General features: G+C 44.6%; 1 protein-coding gene and 1 long non-coding RNA gene across 3 annotated transcripts in view; one reads left to right on the forward strand and one right to left on the reverse strand.

Annotated features, from left to right (window-relative positions):
* Window positions 1–23,352, forward strand: part of LOC110512917 (CUB and sushi domain-containing protein 3) — a 523,013-nt gene that overhangs the window by 315,128 nt on the left and 184,533 nt on the right. Inside the window, exons 33-35 of the mRNA XM_036934833.1 lie at window positions 8,596–8,709; window positions 8,907–9,002; window positions 9,631–9,834. Coding sequence (XP_036790728.1) covers window positions 8,596–8,709; window positions 8,907–9,002; window positions 9,631–9,834 — 414 coding nt within the window. The remainder of the gene's footprint in view (window positions 1–8,595; window positions 8,710–8,906; window positions 9,003–9,630; window positions 9,835–23,352) is intronic.
* LOC118937313 lies at window positions 15,729–18,881 on the reverse strand. 2 transcript variants are annotated; one of them, XR_005034559.1, is made up of 4 exons: window positions 17,016–18,881; window positions 16,854–16,907; window positions 15,937–16,693; window positions 15,729–15,828 (listed from the first exon to the last, which is right to left on the reverse strand). It is a non-coding gene; the product is annotated as an uncharacterized LOC118937313 (long non-coding RNA). The 2 variants fall into 2 exon arrangements; XR_005034558.1 differs by having other exon boundaries at window positions 16,854–18,881.

Here is a 23,352-nt window from a genome sequence, read left to right on the forward strand (position 1 = left end):
ATTATAATACAGTATGAGATCAGCCTGTACAGTAGTTAACCCATACATTATAATACAGTATGAGATCAGCCTGTACAGTAGTATACGTTATAATACAGTATGAGATCAGCCTGTACAGTACAGCAGTTAACCCATACATTATAATACAGTATGAGATCAGCCTGTACAGTAGTTAACCCATACATTATAATACAGTATGAGATCAGCCTGTACAGTACAGTAGTTAAACCATACATTATAATATAGTTGATCAGCCTGTACAGTAGTTAACCCATACATTATAATACAGTATGAGATCAGCCTGTACAGTAGTTAACCCATACATTATAATACAGTATGGGATCAGCCTGTACAGTACAGTAATTAAACCATACATTATTATACAGTAGATCAGCCTGTACAGTAGTTAAACCATACATTATGAAACAGTATGAGATCAGCCTGTACAGTAGTTAACCCATACATTATAATACAGTATGAGATCAGCCTGTACAGTAGTTAACCCATACATTATAATACAGTATGAGATCAGCCTGTACAGTACAGTAATTAAACCATACATTATTATACAGTAGATCAGCCTGTACAGTAGTTAAACCATACATTATGAAACAGTATGAGATCAGCCTGTACAGTAGTTAACCCATACATTATAATACAGTATGAGATCAGCCTGTACAGTAGTTAACCCATACATTATAATACAGTATGAGATCAGCCTGTACAGTAGTTAACCCATACATTATAATACAGTATGAGATCAGCCTGTACAGTAATTAAACCGTACAGTTCATTAGAGCAGTAGGTTAACAGCATTGAGAGTGTTTTGTTAGTGTGTCTGGGTTGTCATTTCTCTTCGCAGTTGGTATTTCATCTGCTTCTCTCTGCTCCAAAATACAGAACCCCAAAATGCACTCTATTCCCTAGTGCACTATAAAATGCACCCTATTCCCTAGTGCACTATAAAATGCACCCTATTCCCTAGTGCACTATAAAATGCACCCTATTCCCTAGTGCACTATAAAATGCACCCTATTCCCTAGTGCACTATAAAATGCACCCTATCCCTCAGTGCACTATAAAAGTCTCCCTATTCCCTACTGGACTATAAAATACACCCTATTACCTAGTTCACTATAAAAGGGTGTGATTTGGGACTCGTATATTGTCATTTACTCTAAAAAAATACAGTTCTGCTACAGCTGGCAGCTGCTGAGGGGTCTGTCTGTCTGTCTGTCTGTGTGTGTGTCTGTGTGTGTGTATGTGTGTGTGTCTGTGTGTCTGTCTGTGTCTGTCTGTGTGTGTGTCTGTGTCTGTGTGTCTGTCTGTGTCTGTGTCTGTGTGTGTGTGTCTGTGTCTGTCTGTGTGTGTGTCTGTGTCTGTGTGTCTGTCTGTGTCTGTGTCTGTGTCTGTGTGTGTGTGTGTGTGTGTCTGTGTGTGTGTGTGTGTGTGTGTGTGTGTGTGTGTGTGTGTGTCTGTGCGTGTCTGTGTCTGTGTGTGTGTGTGTGTGTTCGTTCTCACCTGGAGGCAGAACTCTATCCAGGCCTAAAAGGAAGATGACAGGCTCTCTTGAATAATTCATAGACAGATGGACAAACACATGTTGCCGTTCCTTTCTGCCCTTTATCTTGGCAGGGTTGGAGCTTCTCTCTAACACATTACTGACTGTCTGTCTGGCTGTGCTACACCTTCAGGCTCATCTAACGCTCGCGGGCTCAAACATGTTTCAGGTACGTTAGTGGCTACCTCGGGCAGAGAGGAGTGGCACGGCACCCCTTTCTTTGACCGTCGTGGCCCAGTTCTAGTTGCCCTGTCTGGGTACGTGACCTAGCCTATATCTGTCTGCACAGCGACTGTCACCGTGTGTGTGTGTGTGTGTCTGTCTGTCTGTCTGTCTGTCTGTCTGTCTGTCTGTCTGTCTGTCTGTCTGTCTGTCTGTCTGTCTGTCTGTCTGTCTGTGTGTGTGTGTGTGTGTGTGTGTGTGTGTGTGTGTGTGTGTGTGTGTGTGTGTGTGTGTGTGTGTGTGTGTGTGTGTGTGTGTGTGTGTGTGTGTCTGTGTCTGTGTCTGTGTCTCTGTGTGTGTGTGTGTACTGTGGATCCAAGGCTGTTTTTTCTATACAGGACGTACATGTAGAAGTCTGAGCTTTTGTCCTTAGTCTGACATGGCTCCCTATTCCCTATGTAGTGCACTGTAAAAGGCTCCCTATTCCCTATGTAGTGCACTATAAAAGGCTCCCTATTCCCTATGTAGTGGACTATAAAAGGCTCCCTATTCCCTATGTAGTGGACTATAAAAGGCTCCCTATTCCCTATGTAGTGGACTATAAAAGGCTCCCTATTTCCTATGTAGTGGACTATAAAAGGCTCCCTATTCCCTATGTAGTGGACTATAAAAGGCTCCCTATTTCCTATGTAGTGCACTATAAAAGGCTCCCTGTTCCCTAGTGTACTATAAAAGGCTCCCTATTCCCTATGTAGTGCACTATAAAAGGCTCCCTATTCCCTATGTAGTCCACTATAAAAGGCTCCCTATTCCCTATGTAGTGGACTATAAAAGGCTCCCTATTTCCTATGTAGTGCACTATGAAAGGCTCCCTATTCCCTATGTAGTGGACTATAAAAGGCTCCCTATTCCCTTGTGTACTATAAAAGGCTCCCTATTCCCTATGTAGTGGACTATAAAAGGCTCCCTATTCCCTATGTAGTGCACTATAAAAGGCTCCCTATTCCCTATGTAGTGCACTATAAAAGGCTCCCTATTTCCTATGTAGTGGACTATAAAAGGCTCCCTATTTCCTATGTAGTGCACTATAAAAGGCTCCCTATTCCCTATGTAGTGGACTATAAAAGGCTCCCTATTCCCTAGTGTACTATAAAAGGCTCCCTATTCCCTATGTAGTGCACTGTAAAAGGCTCCCTATTTCCTATGTAGTGCACTATAAAAGGCTCCCTATTCCCTATGTAGTGCACTATAAAAGGCTCCCTATTCCCTATGTAGTCCACTATAAAAGGCTCCCTATTCCCTAGTGTACTATAAAAGGCTCCCTATTTCCTATGTAGTGTACTATAAAAGGCTCCCTATTCCCTATGTAGTGCACTATAAAAGGCTCCCTATTCCCTAGTGTACTATAAAAGGCTCCCTATTCCCTATGTAGTCCACTATAAAAGGCTCCCTATTCCCTATGTAGTGCACTATAAAAGGCTCCCTATTCCCTATGTAGTGCACTATAAAAGGCTCCCTATTCCCTTTGTAGTCCACTATAAAAGGCTCCCTATTCCCTATGTAGTGCACTGTAGTGCACTTTAAAAGGCTACTATTCCCTATGTAGTCCACTATATAAGGCAGCAGGGCCAGATGGATTACCAGGACGTGTGCTCTGGGCATGTTCTGACCAACTGTCAAGTGTCTTCACTGACATTTTCAAACTCTCCCTGTCCGAGTCTGTAATACCAACATGTTTTAAGCAGACCACCATAGTGCCTATGCCCAAGAACACTAAAGTAACCTGCCTAAATGACTACCGCCCCGTAGCACTCATGTCGATAGCCATGAAGTGCTTTGAAAGGCTAGCCATGGCTCACATCAACACCATCATCCCAGAAAACCTAGACCGACTCCAATTTGCATACCATCCCAACAGATCCACAGATGATACAATCTCTATTGCACTCCACACTGCCCTTTCCTACCTTGACAAAAGGAACACCCAAGTGAGAATACTATTCATTGACTACAGCTCAGCGTTCAACACCACAGTGCCTTTAAAGCTCATCAATAAGGTAAGGACCCTGGGACTAAACACCTCCCTCTGCAACTGGATCCTGGCCTTCCTGACGGGCCGCCCCTAGGTCGTAAGGGTAGGTAAACAACACATCCGCCACGCTGATCCTCAACACGGGGGCCCCTCAGGGGTGCGTGCTCAGTCCCCTCCTGTACTCCCTGTTCACTCATGACTGCATGGTCAAACACAACTCCAACACCATCATTAAGTTTGACGATGACACAACAGTGGTAGGCCTGATCACCAACAACGATGAGACAGCCTATAGGGAGGAGGTCAGAGACCTGGCCGTGTGGTGCCAGAACAACAACCTCTCCCTCAACGTGATCAAGACAAAGGAGATGATTGTGGACTACAGGAAAAAGAGGACCGAGCACGTCCCAATTCTCATCGACGGGGCTGTAGTGGAGCAGGTTGAGAGCTTCAAGTTCCTTGGTGTCCACATCACCAACAAACTAACATGGTCCAAGCACACCAAGACAGTCGGGAAGAGGACACGACAAAACCTATTTCCCCTCAGGAGACTGAAAAGATTTGGCATGGGTCCTCAGATCCTCAAAAGGTTCTAGAGCTGTAACATCGAGAGCATCCTGACCGGTTGCATCTGTATCGGTACCCCCTGTATATAGCCTCCACATTGACTCTGTACCGGTATCCCCTGTATATAGCCTCCACATTGACTCTGTACCGTAACACCCTGTATATAGCCTCCACATTGACTCTGTACCGGTACCCCCTGTATATAGCCTCCACATTGACTCTGTACCGTAATACCCTGTATATAGCCTCCACATTGACTCTGTACCGTAATACCCTGTACATAGCCTCCACATTGACTCTGCACCGGTACCCCCTGTATATAGCCTCCACATTGACTCTGTACCGGTACCCTCTGTATATAGTCTCGTTAATGTTATTTCACTGCTGTTCTTTAATTTCTTGTTACTTTAATTTCTTTTTTCTTATCCTTGTTTTTTGAACTGCATTGTTGGTTTTGTATTCGGCCCACGTGACTAATTGAACATTATTGGATTTTTTGATTTGATAACTAATGCACTTTATAGGAGAGGGTGCTATTTGAGATGCTAGGAGTGTTTAGTGTTAATGCACTTTATAGGAGAGGGTGCTATTTGAGATGCTAGGAGTGTTTAGTTTTCATGTGACAGGGTGAGATTAGTCCTGCTATCTATTTGGGGATAGGGTTTCTCTCTCTCTCTCTCTCTGTCTCTCTCTCCCTGTATCTCTCTGTCTGTCTCTCTCTGTCTCTCTTTCTCTCTCTGTCTGTCTGTCTGTCTGTCTGTCTGTCTGTCTGTCTGTCTGTCTGTCTGTCTGTCTGTCTGTCTGTCTGTCTGTCTGTCTGTCTGTCTGTCTGTCTGTCTCTCTCTCTCTCTCTCTCTCTCTCTATCTCTCTCTCTCTCTCTCTCTCTCTCTCTCTCTCTCTCTCTCTCTCTCTCTCTCTCTCTCTCTCTCTCTCGCTCCTTGATTGGTGACAGAAGCACCATATCATCAGCAAACAGTAGACATTTGACTTCAGATTCTAGTAGGGTGAGGCCGGGTGCTGCAGACTGTTCTAGTGCCCTCGCCAATTCGTTGATATATATGTTGAAGGGGGTGGGGCTTAAGCTGCATCCCTGTCTAACTCCACGACCCTGTGTGAAGAAATGTGTGTGTTTTTGGCCAATTTTAACCGCACACTTGTTGTTTGTGTACATGGATTTTATAATGTCGTATGTTTTACCCCCAACACCACTTTCACTCAGTTTGTATAGCAGACCCTCATGCCAAATTGAGTCGAAGGCTTTTTTTAAATCAACAAAGCATGAAAAGACTTTGCCTTTGTTTTGGTTTGTTTGGTTGTCAATTAGGGTGTGCAGGGTGAATACATGGTCTGTGGTACGGTAATTTGGTAAAAAGCCAATTTGACATTTGCTCAGTACATTGTTTTCATTGAGGAAATGTACGAGTCTGCTGTTAATAATAATGCAGAGGATTTTCCCAAGTTTGCTGTTGACGCATATCCCACGGTAGTTATTGGGGTCATATTTATCTCCACTTTTGTGGATTGGGGTGATCAGTCCTTGTTTCCAAATATTGGGGAAGATGCCAGAGCTGAGGATGATGTTTTAGTATACCCAATTGAAATTTGTTGTCTGTACATTTGATCATTTCATTGAGGATACCATCAACACCACAGCCTTTTTGGGTTGGAGGGTTTTTATTTTGTCCTGTAGTTCATTCAAGGTAATTGGAGAATCCAGTGGGTTCTGGAATCCAGTGGGTTCTGTAATCCAGTGTGTTCTGTAATCCAGTGTGTTCTGTAATCCAGTGTGTTCTGTAATCCAGTGGGTTCTGGTAGTCTTTAATAGATGATTCTGTATTTGATCATGTTTAAGTTTTTGCTCTTTGTTCTTTGTTATAGAGCCAAAACGATTGGAGAAGTGGTTTACCCATACATCTCCATTTTGGATAGATAATTCTTCGTGTTGTTGTTTGTTTAGTGTTTTCCAATTTTCCCAGAAGTGGTTTGAGTCTATGGATTCTCCAATTACATTGAGCTGATTTCTGACATGCTGTTCCTTCTTTTTCTGTAGTGTATTTCTGTATTGGCTTAGTGATTCACCATAGTGAAGGCGTAGACTCAGATTTTCCGGGTCTCTATGTTTTTGGTTGGACAGGTTTCTCAATTTCTTTCTTCGATTTTTGCATTCTTCATCAAACCATTTGTCATTGTTGTTCATTTTCTTCAGTTTTCTGTTTGAGATTTTTAGATTTGATAGGGCAGCTGAGAGGTCAAATATACTGTTAAGATTTTCTACTGCCAAGTTTACACCTTCACTATTACAGTGGAACGTTTTACTCAGGAAATTGTCTAAAAGGGATTGAATTTGTTGTTGCCTAATTCTTTTTTGGTAGGTTTCCAAACAGCATTCCTTCCATCTATAGCATTTCTTAATGTTACTCAGTTCCTTTGGCTTTGATGCCTCATGGTTGAGTATTGCTCTTTTCAAGTAGACTGTGATTTTGCTGTGGTCTGATAGTGGTGTCAGTGGGCTGAATAAACACTTGAGGTGGGTGGGGGTGTTGTGGTCTGGATGTAGGTCCTCTCTGCGTGGGTCCTCTATATGTAGGTCCAGGTGGGGTGGGGGGGGGGGGGGTCCCGCAGGTCTGGGAGAGTGTCTATTGATCTGTTGCTCCTGTGTGAAGTGTTGGGCCTACATTTGAGAGCGATGTCCTTTAGAGTCCGGGCAAAGGTGGGCACTCCTGCCTTGTATAGGTGGACCTGGTCATAGAGGCTGTTCAAGTCCAGGGTGGAGTGGTGGGCCAGGAAAACATTTGGTTTTGAGGCACAGTCACGGGACATACTTGCATTTACCCGCTGTATGGTAGCAGGGTGGAAGTCTTTTCATGGTAGCAGGGTGGAGATAACCACTTGTGCATTGGGGAAAGTAGAAGAAGCCTTTTCAATCACTCCCTTCGGTGCTGTGGCCACCCTTTCCTGCTGTGCTCTCAGGTCGTTTGTGTCTGTGTGTATTATTATGTGGCTGGGTGAGCCTAGTTGGTTTTTTCTTCTTGTATATATGTTCCATTTGAGTCCATAAGGAGTACAATCTTTGACTTGTGTTTGTTCTCAGTCGGTGTGTGGGGGGGGGGGGGGTTGTCAGGAGGGCTATCAGGGTGCCTCAGAGGGGGAGAGATCCCCTGGGTTTGGGGTTCTTCATTTGTCTGTTCTGCTGTGATGTCGACACTATGGTCAGGGTCTGGTGTGGACTGTTCTGGTTCTGGTCTTTCTAGGGAGTTTTTCCTAGCCACCGTGCTTCTACAGCTGCATTGCTTGCTGTTTGGAGGTTTTAGGCTGGGTTTCTGTACAGCACTTTGAGATATCAGCTGATGTAAGAAGGGCTTTATAAATACATGTGATTTATGATGATTTGATTTCTGCTCTGGTGTCGAGACTGTTGTCGGGAGCTGAGGTGTGCTGTTCTGCTGGCTTTTCTGCTGGGGTGTCCACCTCTCTAGTAGGTTGTTTTTCTGTCACACGCCATCCCCCTCAACCTCTCCTCCAGCAGTCTGATCCTCTCCTCTAGTGTCCTGCTCTTCTCCTGCTCCTGCTCTTTCTCCTGTTGTAGTTGTCTCACCACAGTCCAGAGTGCAGATATGTCTCTGTCCACCTCCAGCTCTCCGGGTCTGGTTAAGAGAGTGTTGTTGTGCTGGACTGTTGTCTAGGTCTGTGCTGACTGGAGTGTAATCACCTGCTGTTCCAGCTCCACCTGCCTTACTTCCAGCTGGGTAAATGTATCCTTCATTTCAATGAGGGAGTAGTACTCTGTGCTGGGAGGTTGAATTTCCGCTGGGGGTGGCTCGTCTGTGGGGTTATGTAATGAAGAGGTTTGGTCTGACCCGCTCGGGGTGGCTCGTCTGTGGGGTTATATAATGAAGAGGTCTTGTCTGACCTGCTCAGGGTGGGGGTATCTTTCTCAAGGGAGAGCTTCTCCTGCTGGGCTAATTCTTTGATTAGGTGAAAGTCCAGCTGAAACTGTTTGGGGTTACCCTGTACCATTATTGTTCCAGACTTATAGAGATTTATATTAGCTGACCCAGAGTCCTCGTTGTCAAGTATCCAGAGTTTCCACCCTTCGTTAACACCCCCTCAAAGGGGTAGTGTGCTAATATAGCACTGTGCCATGCCAGGGGATGGTTTGTGTGGAAGATGAGATTGCTGATGTTCTTATCCGACCCCTCTCTCTCTCTCTCTCTCTCTCCCTGTCTCTCTCTATCTCTCTGTCTCTCTCTGTCTCTCTCTCTCTCTCTCTAGTGCTGTTTGGCCAGTTTGTGGTGTTTCAGACGTTGGTGAGTGACGTTGTAGAAATCTACGACGGCCCGACTCCAGACTCTCCTGTCCTCTCGTCCATCTCCGGCTCTCACTCAGGTAGAGAACATCACATTTTCTCTTTACAGTGAATCTTATCATGCATGACCTGACAGGACACACCTGAATAAAAAATAATAATCTCAATAACAAATCTCAATGTAAATAAAGGAATTTAAATATAATGTTCGTTGAGTTTTAAAAGTGATGGGTTTAACGAAAACCAAAAACCTCTCTCTTTTCTCCCGACACTGAAGGAGAGACTCTACCTTTAAGTTCTGGGAACAAAATCACCGTCAAGTTCACCACCGCGGGTCCAGAGACAGCCAAGGGATTCCACTTTGTTTATCAAGGCATGTTTTTCTATATTATCTGCTCTTTGATATGAAGATAGATGAACTGCCTTGCAGTTGCTACCTGCTATCTTGGCAGAGAGGAGAACATTTGGCAGCCCTTTTTAAAAAAAAACACTACGTCATATCACAGTGTCTTGATTAATCTGTCTCTCTGCCATTCAAAGGACTAGTCAGTGGTGTTCCATTGAGTCAGTGCAGAGGATCGTTGAGCTGAGCAGAGCAGGGAAAATACATGGGGGAAGATGCAGAGATTGACTGATGATCTGAGAGAGGATGTTTTGGTGGATCTCTGTGCCAATCCCATGTCTTCTCTCTGTCTTGCGCCCTCAATCTCTCTCTGCCTGCCTGTCTTCTCTGTGTCTGCCTGTCTCTCTCTCTTTCTTTCTCTCTTTCTCTCTCTTTCTTTCTCTCTCTTTCTCTTTCTTTCTTTCTCTCTCTTTCTCTCTCTCTCTTTCTCTCTCTCTGTCTCTCTCTCGCTCTCCCCCTCTCTCTCTCTCTCTCTGTCTCTCTCTCTCTCTCTCTCTCGCTCTCTCTCTCTCTCTCTTTCTCTCTCTCTCTTTCTCTCTCTCTCTCTCTCTCTCTCTCGCTCTCCCTCTCTCACTCTGCTTGTCTTCTCTCCTCTTAGCTGTCCCCAGGACCAGTGCATCTCAGTGCAGCTCTGTGCCAGAGCCCAGGTTTGGGAAGCGGATAGGAAACGACTTTGGCATTGGCACGGTGGTGCTGTTTGAATGCAATCCAGGCTACGCTCTGCACGGCGCCACTGCCATCAGGTGTGAGGCCATCCCGAACACTGTGGCTCAGTGGAACGGCACTGAGCCCACCTGCGTAGGTAAGTAGACTGCGCCAACTCCTCACAGTCACAGACCTAGTTCCACCGACCCAAACCACACAGTCACAGACCTAGGGGTGCCTGGCGAAATTGGTTATTTCCACCTCATGAATGGATGTACATTTTCCCAAATACGAATGGAATTGAGAATCATTGGATTGTCCCCCCCCCCCCAAAAAAAAAAATTATTCAATGCCTTGGACCCGAAGTAGTGACTATATTTCAGATGATAAAGTATTGCATTCATGGCTTTGATGCTCCTCCATTGCACAATGATAGTGTGCTATCTGTCTGTCCAAGGGAACACGTCGTTGTGCTGCCCAGTAATACTTCTTCATGTGAGGTCATCCGAGACCTCCAGCTTTAAAAGGAGGAAGTGGAAAACAGTCAATTTGATCTAGAGGTCTTTCCCTTTCTAAATAAAGCTGGAGAGCCGTTTCTTTTATCAAAGACGTTAGATGGAGCTTCTCTCTCTGAAAGGAATACTTCAGCAATTTGGCAATGAAGCCCTTTATCTACATCCCCAAAGTCAGATGAACTCGTAGATCCCATCTTTAAAGGAATACTTCAGCAATTTGGCAATGAAGCCCTTTATCTACTTCCCCAAAGTCAGATGAACTCGTAGATCCCATCTTTAAAGGAATACTTCAGCAATTTGGCAATGAAGCCCTAAATCTACTTCCCCAAAGTCAGATGAACTCGTAGATCCCATCTTTAAAGGAATATTTCAGGAGTTTTATCTCCTCAAAAAGAGTCAGATGAACTCCTAGATCCCATCTTTAAAGGAATATTTCAGGAGTTGTATCTCCTCACCAAGAGTCAGATGAACTCGTAGATCCCATCTTTAAAGGAATATTTCAGGAGTTTTATCTCCTTACCAAGAGTCAGATGAACTCGTAGATCCCATCTTTAAAGGAATATTTCAGGAGTTTTATCTCCTCACCAAGAGTCAGATGAACTCGTAGATCCCATCTTTAAAGGAATATTTCAGGAGTTTTATCTCCTTACCAAGAGTCAGATGAACTCGTAGATCCCATCTTTAAAGGAATATTTCAGGAGTTTTATCTCCTTACCAAGAGTCAGATGAATTTGTGGATACCATCTGTATGTCTCTGTGTTCAGTATGAAGGAAGTTAGAGGTAGAAAAGTTGTGTTTTTCTTTTACTAACCTTCTGGAATGGAATCAGTCGGTCAATCACGCAACGTCTGCTTAGATTTACCTTCCAAAAAAGGACCCGGCATCATAATGAGTTCTGTTGTTTTGTTGTTTCAATTACGGTCTCCTGAATGAACACACCTTGTTTTATATAGCAGAAACCCGAAGAGTAGCTAGGAGGGGAGTGGAATCAAACCTGGTTTTAGACAACAGAAACCACAGAGTAGCTAGGAGGGGAGTGGAATCAAACCTGGTTTTAGACAACAGAAACACACAGAGTAGTTAGGAGGGGGATGGAATCAAACCTGGTATTAGACAGCAGAAACCCACAGGGTAACTAGGAAGGGGATGGAATCAAACTTGGTTTTAGACAGCAGACTCCCACAGAGTAACTAGGAGGGGGGTGGAATCAAACCTGGTTTTAGTTAACAGACTCCCACAGAGTAACTAGGAGGGGAATGAATCATACCTGGTTTTAGTTAACAGACTCCCACAGAGTAACTAGGAGGGGGATGGAATCATACCTGGTTTTAGTTAACAGACTCCCACAGAGTAACTAGGAGGGGGATGGAATCATACCTGGTTTTAGTTAACAGACTCCCAAAGAGTAACTAGGAGGGGGATGGAATCATACCTGGTTTTAGTTAACAGACTCCCACAGAGTAACTAGGAGGGGGATGGAATCATACCTGGTTTTAGTTAACAGACTCCCACAGAGTAACTAGGAGGGGGATGGAATCATACCTGGTTTTAGACAGCAGAAACCACAGAGTAACTAGGAGGGGGATGGAATCATACCTGGTTTTAGTTAACAGACTCCCACAGAGTAACTAGGAGGGGATGGAATCATACCTGGTTTTAGACAGCAGAAACCACAGAGTAACTAGGAGGGTTGAAATCAAACCTGGTTTTAGACAGCAGAAACCACAGAGTAACTAGGAGGGGATGGAATCAAACCTGGTTTTAGACAGCAGAAACCACAGAGTAACTAGGAGGGGATGGAATCAAACCTGGTTTTAGACAGCAGAAACCACAGAGTAACTAGGAGGGGATGGAATCAAACCTGGTTTTAGACAGCAGAAGCCACAGAGTAACTAGGAGGGGATGGAATCATACCTGGTTTTAGTTAACAGACTCCCACAGAGTAACTAGGAGGGGGATGGAATCATACCTGGTTTTAGACAGCAGAAACCACAGAGTAACTAGGAGGGGATGAAATCAAACCTGGTTTTAGACAGCAGAAACCACAGAGTAACTAGGAGGGATGGAATCATACCTGGTTTTAGACAGCAGAAACCACAGAGTAACTAGGAGGGGGATGGAATCAAACCTGGTTTTAGTTAACAGACTCCGACAGAGTAACTAGGAGGGGGATGGAATCATACCTGGTTTCAGTTAACAGACTCCCACAGAGTAACTAGGAGGGGGTGGAATCATACCTGGTTTCAGTTAACAGACTCCCACAGAGTAACTAGGAGGGGATGGAATCATACCTGGTTTTAGTTAACAGACTCCCACAGAGTAACTAGGAGGGGATGGAATTATATCTGGTTTTAGTTAACAGACTCCCACAGAGGAACTAGGAGGGGATGGAATCAAACCTGGTTTTAGTTAACAGACTCCCACAGAGTAACTAGGAGGGGATGGAATCAAACCTGGTTTTAGTTAACAGACTCCCACAGAGTAACTAGGAGGGGATGGAATCAAACCTGGTTTTAGTTAACAGACTCCCACAGAGTAACTAGGAGGGGATGGAATCAAACCTGGTTTTAGTTAACAGACTCCCACAGAGTAACTAGGAGGGGATGGAATCAAACCTGGTTTTAGTTAACAGACTCCCACAGAGTAACTAGGAGGGGATGGAATCAAACCTGGTTTTAGTTAACAGACTCCCACAGAGTAACTAGGAGGGGATGGAATCAAACCTGGTTTTAGTTAACAGACTCCCACAGAGTAACTAGGAAGGGGATGGAATCTAACCTGGTTTTAGACAGCAGAAACCACAGAGTAACTAGGATGGGATGGAATCATACCTGGTTTTAGTTAACAGACTCCCACAGAGTAACTAGGAGGGGGATGGAATCATACCTGGTTTTAGTTAACAGACTCCCACAGAGTAACTAGGAGGGGATGGAATCATACCTGGTTTTAGACAGCAGAAACCACAGAGTAACTAGGAGGGGATGGAATCAAACCTGGTTTTAGACAGCAGAAACCACAGAGTAACTAGGAGGGGATGGAATCAAACCTGGTTTTAGACAGCAGAAACCACAGAGTAACTAGGAGGGGATGGAATCAAACCTGGTTTTAGACAGCAGAAACCACAGAGTAACTAGGAGGGGATGGAATCAAACCTGGTTTTTGACAGCAGAAACCACAGAGTAACTAGGAGGGGATGGAATCATACCTGGTTTTAGTTAACAGACTCCCACCGAGTAACTAGGAGGGGGATGGAATCATACCTGGTTTTAGACAGCAGAAACCACAGAGTAACTAGGAGGGGATGAAATCAAACCTGGTTTTAGACAGCAGAAACCACAGAGTAACTAGGAGGGATGGAATCATACCTGGTTTTAGACAGCAGAAACCACAGAGTAACTAGGAGGGGGATGGAATCAAACCTGGTTTTAGTTAACAGACTCCCACAGAGTAACTAGGAGGGGGATGGAATCATACCTGGTTTCAGTTAACAGACTCCCACAGAGTAACTAGGAGGGGGTGGAATCATACCTGGTTTCAGTTAACAGACTCCCACAGAGTAACTAGGAGGGGATGGAATCATACCTGGTTTTAGTTAACAGACTCCCACAGAGTAACTAGGAGGGGATGGAATCAAACCTGGTTTTAGTTAACAGACTCCCACAGAGTAACTAGGAGGGGATGGAATCAAACCTGGTTTTAGTTAACAGACTCCCACAGAGTAACTAGGAAGGGGATGGAATCTAACCTGGTTTTAGACAGCAGAAACCGCAGAGTAACTAGGATGGGATGGAATCATACCTGGTTTTAGTTAACAGACTCCCACAGAGTAACTAGGAGGGGGATGGAATCATACCTGGTTTTAGTTAACAGACTCCCACAGAGGAACTAGGAGGGGATGGAATTAAACCTGGTTTTAGACAGCAGAAACCACAGAGTAACTAGGAGGGGATGGAATCATACCTGGTTTCAGTTAACAGACTCCCACAGAGTAACTAGGAGGGGATGGAATCAAACCTGGTTTTAGACAACAGAAACCACAGAGTAACTAGGAGGGGATGGAATCATACCTGGTTTTAGTTAACAGACTCCCACAGAGTAACTAGGAGGGGATGGAATCAAACCTGGTTTTAGTTAACAGACTCCCACAGAGTAACTAGGAGGGGATGGAATCAAACCTGGTTTTAGTTAACAGACTCCCACAGAGTAACTAGGAGGGGGATGGAATCATACCTGGTTTTAGTTAACAGACTCCCACAGAGTAACTAGGAGGGGATGGAATCATACCTGGTTTTAGACAGCAGAAACCACAGAGTTACTAGGAGGGGGATGGAATCAAACCTGGTTTTAGACAGCAGACTCCCACAGAGTAACTAGGAGGGGGATGGAATCATACCTGGTTTTAGGTAACAGACTCCCACAGAGGAACTAGGAGGGGATGGAATTAAACCTGGTTTTAGACAGCAGAAACCACAGAGTAACTAGGAGGGGATGGAATCATACCTGGTTTCAGTTAACAGACTCCCACAGAGTAACTAGGAGGGGATGGAATCAAACCTGGTTTTAGACAACAGAAACCACAGAGTAACTAGGAGGGGATGGAATCATACCTGGTTTTAGTTAACAGACTCCCACAGAGTAACTAGGAGGGGGATGGAATCAAACCTGGTTTTAGACAGCAGACTCCCACAGAGTAACTAGGAGGGGGATGGAATCATACCTGGTTTTAGTTAACAGACTCCCACAGAGTAACTAGGAGGGGGAATGGAATCATACCTGGTTTTAGACAGCAGAAACCACAGAGTAACTAGGAGGGGATGGAATCATACCTGGTTTTAGTTAACAGACTCCCACAGAGTAACTAGGAGGGGATGGAATCAAACCTGGTTTTAGTTAACAGACTCCCACAGAGTAACTAGGAGGGGATGGAATCAAACCTGGTTTTAGTTAACAGACTGCCACAGAGTAACTAGGAGGGGGATGGAATCATACCTGGTTTTAGTTAACAGACTCCCACACAGTAACTAGGAGGGGATGGAATCATACCTGGTTTTAGACAGCAGAAACCACAGAGTTACTAGGAGGGGGATGGAATCAAACCTGGTTTTAGTTAACAGACTCCCACAGAAGAACTAGGAGGGGGATGTAATCATACCTGGTTTTAGTTAACAGACTCCCACAGAGTAGCTAGGAGGGGATGGAATCATACCTGGTTTTAGTTAACAGACTCCCACAGAGTAACTAGGAAGGGGATGGAATCATACCTGGTTTTAGACAGCAGAAACCACAGAGTAACTAGGAGGGGATGGAATCAAACCTGGTTTTAGACAGCAGAAACCAGAGAGTAACTAGGAGGGGGATGGAATCAAACCTGGTTTTAGACAGCAGAAACCACAGAGTAACTAGGAGGGGATAGAATCAAACCTGGTTTTAGACAGCAGAAACCACAGAGTAACTAGGAGGGGGATGGAATCAAACCTGGTTTTAGACAGCAGAAACCACAGAGTAACTAGGAGGGGATGGAATCAAACCTGGTTTTAGTTAACAGACTCCCACAGAGTAACTAGGAGGGGATGGAATCATACCTGGTTTTAGACAGCAGAAACCACAGAGTAACTAGGAGGGGGATGGAATCAAACCTGGTTTTAGTTAACAGACTCCCACAGAGGAACTAGGAGGGGATGGAATCATACCTGGTTTTAGTTAACAGGCTCCCACAGAGGAACTAGGAGGCGATGGAATCAAACCTGGTTTTAGTTAACAGACTCCCACAGAGTAACTAGGAGGGGGATGGAATCATACCTGGTTTTAGACAGCAGAAACCACAGAGTAACTAGGAGGGGATGGAATCATACCTGGTTTTAGTTAACAGACTCCCACAGAGTAACTAGGAGGGGATGGAATCAAACCTGGTTTTAGTTAACAGACTCCCACAGAGTAACTAGGAGGGGATGGAATCAAACCTGGTTTTAGTTAACAGACTGCCACAGAGTAACTAGGAGGGGGATGGAATCATACCTGGTTTTAGTTAACAGACTCCCACACAGTAACTAGGAGGGGATGGAATCATACCTGGTTTTAGACAGCAGAAACCACAGAGTTACTAGGAGGGGGATGGAATCAAACCTGGTTTTAGTTAACAGACTCCCACAGAAGAACTAGGAGGGGGATGTAATCATACCTGGTTTTAGTTAACAGACTCCCACAGAGTAGCTAGGAGGGGATGGAATCATACCTGGTTTTAGTTAACAGACTCCCACAGAGTAACTAGGAGGGGGATGGAATCATACCTGGTTTTAGACAGCAGAAACCACAGAGTAACTAGGAGGGGATGGAATCAAACCTGGTTTTAGACAGCAGAAACCAGAGAGTAACTAGGAGGGGGATGGAATCAAACCTGGTTTTAGACAGCAGAAACCACAGAGTAACTAGGAGGGGATAGAATCAAACCTGGTTTTAGACAGCAGAAACCACAGAGTAACTAGGAGGGGGATGGAATCAAACCTGGTTTTAGACAGCAGAAACCACAGAGTAACTAGGAGGGGATGGAATCAAACCTGGTTTTAGACAGCAGAAACCACAGAGTAACTAGGAGGGGATGGAATCAAACCTGGTTTTAGTTAACAGACTCCCACAGAGTAACTAGGAGGGGATGGAATCATACCTGGTTTTAGACAGCAGAAACCACAGAGTAACTAGGAGGGGGATGGAATCAAACCTGGTTTTAGTTAACAGACTCCCACAGAGGAACTAGGAGGGGATGGAATCATACCTGGTTTTAGTTAACAGGCTCCCACAGAGGAACTAGGAGGCGATGGAATCAAACCTGGTTTTAGTTAACAGACTCCCACAGAGTAACTAGGAGGGGGATGGAATCATACCTGGTTTCAGTTAACAGACTCCCACAGAGTAACTAGGAGGGGATGGAATCATACCTGGTTTTAGACAGCTGAAACCACAGAGTAACTAGGAGGGGATGGAATCAAACCTGGTTTTAGACAACAGAAACCACAGAGTAACTAGGAGGGGGATGGAATCAAACCTGGTTTTAGACAGCAGAAACCACTGAGTAACTAGGAAGGGATGGAATCAAACCTGGTTTTAGTTAACAGACTCCCACAGAGGAACTAGGAGGGGATTGAATCATACCTGGTTTTAGTTAACAGACTCCCACAGAGGAACTAGGAGGGGATGGAATCAAACCTGGTTTTAGTTAACAGACTCCCACAGAGTAACTAGGAGGGGATGGAATCAAACCTGGTTTTAGACAGCAGAAACCACAGAGTAACTAGGAGGGGGATGGAATCAAACCTGGTTTTAGACAGCAGAAACCACAGAGTAACTAGGAGGGGGATGGAATCAAACCTGGTTTTAGACAGCAGAAACCACAGAGTAACTAGGAGGGGGATGGAATCAAACCTGGTTTTAGACAGTAGAAACCACAGAGTAACTAGGAGGGGATGGAATCAAACCTGGTTTTAGACAGCAGAAACCACAGAGTAACTAGGAGGGGATGGAATCAAACCTGGTTTTAGACAGCAGAAACCACAGAGTAACTAGGAGGGGGATGGAATCAAACCTGGTTTTAGACAGCAGAAACCACAGAGTAACTAGGAGGGGATGGAATCAAACCTGGTTTTAGACAGCAGAAACCACAGAGTAACTAGGAGGGGGATGGAATCAAACCTGGTTTTAGTTAACAGACTCCCACAGAGGAACTAGGGGGGGATGGAATCATACCTGGTTTTAGTTAACAGACTCCCACAGAGGAACTAGGAGGGGATGGAATCAAACCTGGTTTTAGTTAACAGACTCCCACAGAGTAACTAGGAGGGGGATGGAATCATACCTGGTTTCAGTTAACAGACTCCCACAGAGTAACTAGGAGGGGATGGAATTATATCTGGTTTTAGTTAACAGACTCCCACAGAGTAACTAGGAGGGGATGGAATCAAACCTGGTTTTAGTTAACAGACTCCCACAGAGTAACTAGGAGGGGATGGAATCAAACCTGGTTTTAGACAGCAGAAACCACAGAGTAACTAGGAGGGGGATGGAATCAAACCTGGTTTTAGACAGTAGAAACCACAGAGTAACTAGGAGGGGATGGAATCAAACCTGGTTTTAGACAGCAGAAACCACAGAGTAACTAGGAGGGGGATGGAATCAAACCTGGTTTTAGACAGCAGAAACCACAGAGTAACTAGGAGGGGATGGAATCAAACCTGGTTTTAGACAGCAGAAACCACAGAGTAACTAGGAGGGGGATGGAATCAAACCTGGTTTTAGTTAACAGACTCCCACAGAGGAACTAGGGGGGGATGGAATCATACCTGGTTTTAGTTAACAGACTCCCACAGAGGAACTAGGAGGGGATGGAATCAAACCTGGTTTTAGTTAACAGACTCCCACAGAGTAACTAGGAGGGGGATGGAATCATACCTGGTTTCAGTTAACAGACTCCCACAGAGTAACTAGGAGGGGATGGAATTATATCTGGTTTTAGTTAACAGACTCCCACAGAGTAACTAGGAGGGGGATGTAATCATACCTGGTTTTAGACAGCAGAAATCACAGAGTAACTAGGAGGGGATGGAATCAAACCTGGTTTTAGACAACAGAAACCACAGAGTAACTAGGAGGGGGATGGAATCAAACCTGGTTTTAGACAGCAGAAACCACAGAGTAACTAGGAGGGGGATGGAATCAAACCTGGTTTTAGTTAACAGACTCCCACAGAGTAACTAGGAGGGGATGGAATCATACCTGGTTTTAGACAGCAGAAACCACAGAGTAACTAGGAGGGGGATGGAATCAAACCTGGTTTTAGTTAACAGACTCCCACAGAGGAACTAGGAGGGGATGGAATCATACCTGGTTTTAGTTAACAGACTCCCACAGAGGAACTAGGAGGGGATGGAATCAAACCTGGTTTTAGTTAACAGACTCCCACAGAGTAACTAGGAGGGGGATGGAATCAAACCTGGTTTTAGTTAACAGACTCCCACAGAGGAACTAGGAGGGGATGGAATCATACCTGGTTTTAGTTAACAGACTCCCACAGAGGAACTAGGAGGGGATGGAATCAAACCTGGTTTTAGTTAACAGACTCCCACAGAGTAACTAGGAGGGGATGGAATCAAACCTGGTTTTAGTTAACAGACTCCCACAGAGTAACTAGGAGGGGATGGAATCAAACCTGGTTTTAGTTAACAGACTCCCACAGAGTAACTAGGAGGGGATGGAATCATACCTGGTTTTAGTTAACAGACTCCCACAGAGGAACTAGGAGGGGGATGGAATCAAACCTGGTTTTAGACAGCAGAAACCACAGAGTAACTAGGAGGGGGAGGGAATCATACCTGGTTTTAGTTAACAGACTCCCACAGAGTAACTAGGAGGGGGATGGAATCAAACCTGGTTTTAGTTAACAGACTCCCACAGAGTAACTAGGAGGGGATGGAATCAAACCTGGTTTTAGTTAACAGACTCCCACATAGTAACTAGGAGGGGATAGAATCATACCTGGTTTTAGACAGCAGAAACCACAGAGTAACTAGGAGGGGATGGAATCAAACCTGGTTTTAGACTCCTTCCTGAAGCAGACCTTCTTGTCTCCTATCTGGTGTGTTACTGAAGCAGACCTGCTTGTCTCCTATCTGGTGTATTCCTGAAGCAGACCTGCTTGTCTCCTATCTGGTGTATTACTGAAGCAAACCTGCTTGTCTCCTATATGATGTATTACTGAAGCAGACCTGCTTGTCTCCTATATGATGTATTACTGAAGCAGACCTGCTTGTCTCCCATCCAGTATTACTGAAGCAGACCTGCTTGTCTCCCATCCAGTATTACTGAAGCAGACCTGCTTGTCTCCTATCTGGTGTATTACTGAAGCAGACCTGCTTGTCTCCAATCCAGTATTCCTGAAGCAGACCTGCTTGTCTCCTATCTGGTGTGTTACTGAAGCAGACCTGCTTGTCTCCTATCTGGTGTATTCCTGAAGCAGACCTGCTTGTCTCCTATCTGGTGTGTTACTGATGCAGACCTGCTTGTCTCCTATCTGGTGTATTATTGAAGCAGACCTGCTTGTCTCCCATCCAGTATTACTGAAGCAGACCTGCTTGTCTCCCATCCAGTATTACTGAAGCAGACCTGCTTGTCTCCCATCCAGTATTACTGAAGCAGACCTGCTTGTCTCCTATCTGGTGTGTTACTGAAGCAGACCTTTTTGTCTCCCATCCAGTATTACTGAAGCAGACCTGCTTGTCTCCTATCTGGTGTGTTACTGAAGCAGACCTGCTTGTCTCCTATCTGGTGTATTACTGAAGCAGACCTGCTTGTCTCCCATCCAGTATTACTGAAGCAGACCTGCTTGTCTCCTATCTGGTGTGTTACTGAAGCAGACCTGCTTGTCTCCCATCCAGTATTACTGAAGCAGACCTGCTTGTCTCCTATCTGGTGTATTACTGAAGCAGACCTGCTTGTCTCCTATCTGGTGTGTTACTGAAGCAGACCTGCTTGTCTCCTATCTGGTGTATTACTGAAGCAGACCTCTTTGTCTCCTATCTGGTGTATTACTGAAGCAGACCTGCTTGTCTCCCATCCAGTATTACTGAAGCAGACCTGCTTGTCTCCCATCCAGTATTACTAAAGCAGACCTGCTTGTCTCCCATCCAGTATTACTGAAGCAGACCTGCTTGTCTCCTATCTGGTGTGTTACTGAAGCAGACCTGCTTGTCTCCTATATGATGTATTACTGAAGCAGACCTGCTTGTCTCCTATCTGGTGTGTTACTGAAGCAGACCCGTGCTAGTTGATGATAATCCTAGTCGTGTTAGCATCCCATGCTAGTTGATGATAATTCTAGTCGTATTAGCAACCCATGCTAGTTGGTGATAATCCTAGTCGTATTAGCAACCCATGCTAGTTGATGATAATCCTAGTCATATTAGCAATCCATGCTAGTTGATGATAATCCTAGTCATATTAGCAACCCATGCTAGTTGATGATAAACCTTGTCATATTAGCATCCCATGCTAGTTGTTGTATCTTTATATCTCTGCCCTTTCTTAATTTCTAACAGATCTGTTCATCTCTCTGTCACTTTAAACCATCTTTGTTTGCTGTGCGCTTTTGACAACAATGCAAAACGTTATGTTTGGCGTAAAAGCTACACAGCACATCACCCTGAACACACCATCCCCACTGTCAAACATGGTGGTGGCAGCATCATGGTTTGGGCCTGCTTTTCTTCTGCTTGTCTCCTATCTGGTGTCTGGTGTATTACTGAAGCAGACCTGCTTGTCTCCCATCCAGTATTACTGAAGCAGACCTGCTTGTCTCCTATCTGGTGTGTTACTGAAGCAGACCTGCTTGTCTCCTATCTGGTGTATTCCTGAAGCAGACCTGCTTGTCTCCTATCTGGTGTGTTACTGATGCAGACCTGCTTGTCTCCTATCTGGTGTATTATTGAAGCAGACCTGCTTGTCTCCCATCCAGTATTACTGAAGCAGACCTGCTTGTCTCCCATCCAGTATTACTGAAGCAGACCTGCTTGTCTCCCATCCAGTATTACTGAAGCAGACCTGCTTGTCTCCTATCTGGTGTGTTACTGAAGCAGACCTGCTTGTCTCCCATCCAGTATTACTGAAGCAGACCTGCTTGTCTCCTATCTGGTGTGTTACTGAAGCAGACCTGCTTGTCTCCTATCTGGTGTATTACTGAAGCAGACCTGCTTGTCTCCCATCCAGTATTACTGAAGCAGACCTGCTTGTCTCCTATCTGGTGTGTTACTGAAGCAGACCCGTGCTAGTTGATGATAATCCTAGTCGTGTTAGCATCCCATGCTAGTTGATGATAATTCTAGTCGTATTAGCAACCCATGCTAGTTGGTGATAATCCTAGTCGTATTAGCAACCCATGCTAGTTGATGATAATCCTAGTCATATTAGCAATCCATGCTAGTTGATGATAATCCTAGTCATATTAGCAACCCATGCTAGTTGATGATAAACCTTGTCATATTAGCATCCCATGCTAGTTGTTGTATCTTTATATCTCTGCCCTTTCTTAATTTCTAACAGATCTGTTCATCTCTCTGTCACTTTAAACCATCTTTGTTTGCTGTGCGCTTTTGACAACAATGCAAAACGTTATGTTTGGCGTAAAAGCTACACAGCACATCACCCTGAACACACCATCCCCACTGTCAAACATGGTGGTGGCAGCATCATGGTTTGGGCCTGCTTTTCTTCAGCAGGGACAGGGAAGATGGTTAAAATTGATGGGAAGATGGATGGAGCCAAATACAGGACCATTCTGGAAGAAAACCTGATGGAGTCTGCAAAAGACCTGAGACTGGGACAGAGATTTGTCTTCCAACAAGACAATGATCCAAAACATAAAGCAAAATCTACAATGGAATGGTTCAAAAATAAACATATCCAGGTGTTAGAATGGCCAAGTTAAAGTCCAGACCTGAATCCAATCGAGAATCTGTGGAAAGAACTGAAAACTGCTGTTCACAAATGCTCTCCATCCAACCTCACTGAGCTCGAGCTGTTTTGCAAGGAGGAATGAGAAAAAATGTCAGTCTCTCGATGTGCAAAACTGATAGAGACCTACCCCAAGCGACTTACAGCTGTAATCGCAGCAAAAGGTGGCGCTACAAAGTATTAACTTAAGGGGGCTGAATAATTTTGCACGCCCAATTTTTCAGTTTTTGATTTGTTAAAAAAGTTTGAAATATCCAATAAATGTCGTTCCACTTCATGATTCTGTCCCACTTGTTGTTGATTCTTCACAAAAAAATACAGTTTTATATCTTTATGTTTGAAGCCTGAAATGTGGCAAAAGGTCGCAAAGTTCAAGGGGGCCGAATACTTTCGCAAGGCACTGTATTTAGTAGCATTGCCTTTAAATTGTTTAACTTGGGTCAAAAGTTTTGGGTAGCTTTCCACAAGCTTCCAATGCTTTTCAGTTCAACCCGCAAATTTTCTATCGGATTGAGGTCAGGGCTTTGTGATGGCCACTCCAATACCTTGACTTTTTTTGTCCTTAAGCCATTTTGCCACAACTTTGGAAGTATGCTTGTGGTCATTGTCCATTTGGAAGACCCATTTGCGACAAAGCTTCAACTTCCTGCCTGATGTCTTGAGATGTT

This window comes from Oncorhynchus mykiss, chromosome 2 (genome assembly GCF_013265735.2).
Source record: "Oncorhynchus mykiss isolate Arlee chromosome 2, USDA_OmykA_1.1, whole genome shotgun sequence".
NCBI lineage: Eukaryota > Metazoa > Chordata > Actinopteri > Salmoniformes > Salmonidae > Oncorhynchus > Oncorhynchus mykiss.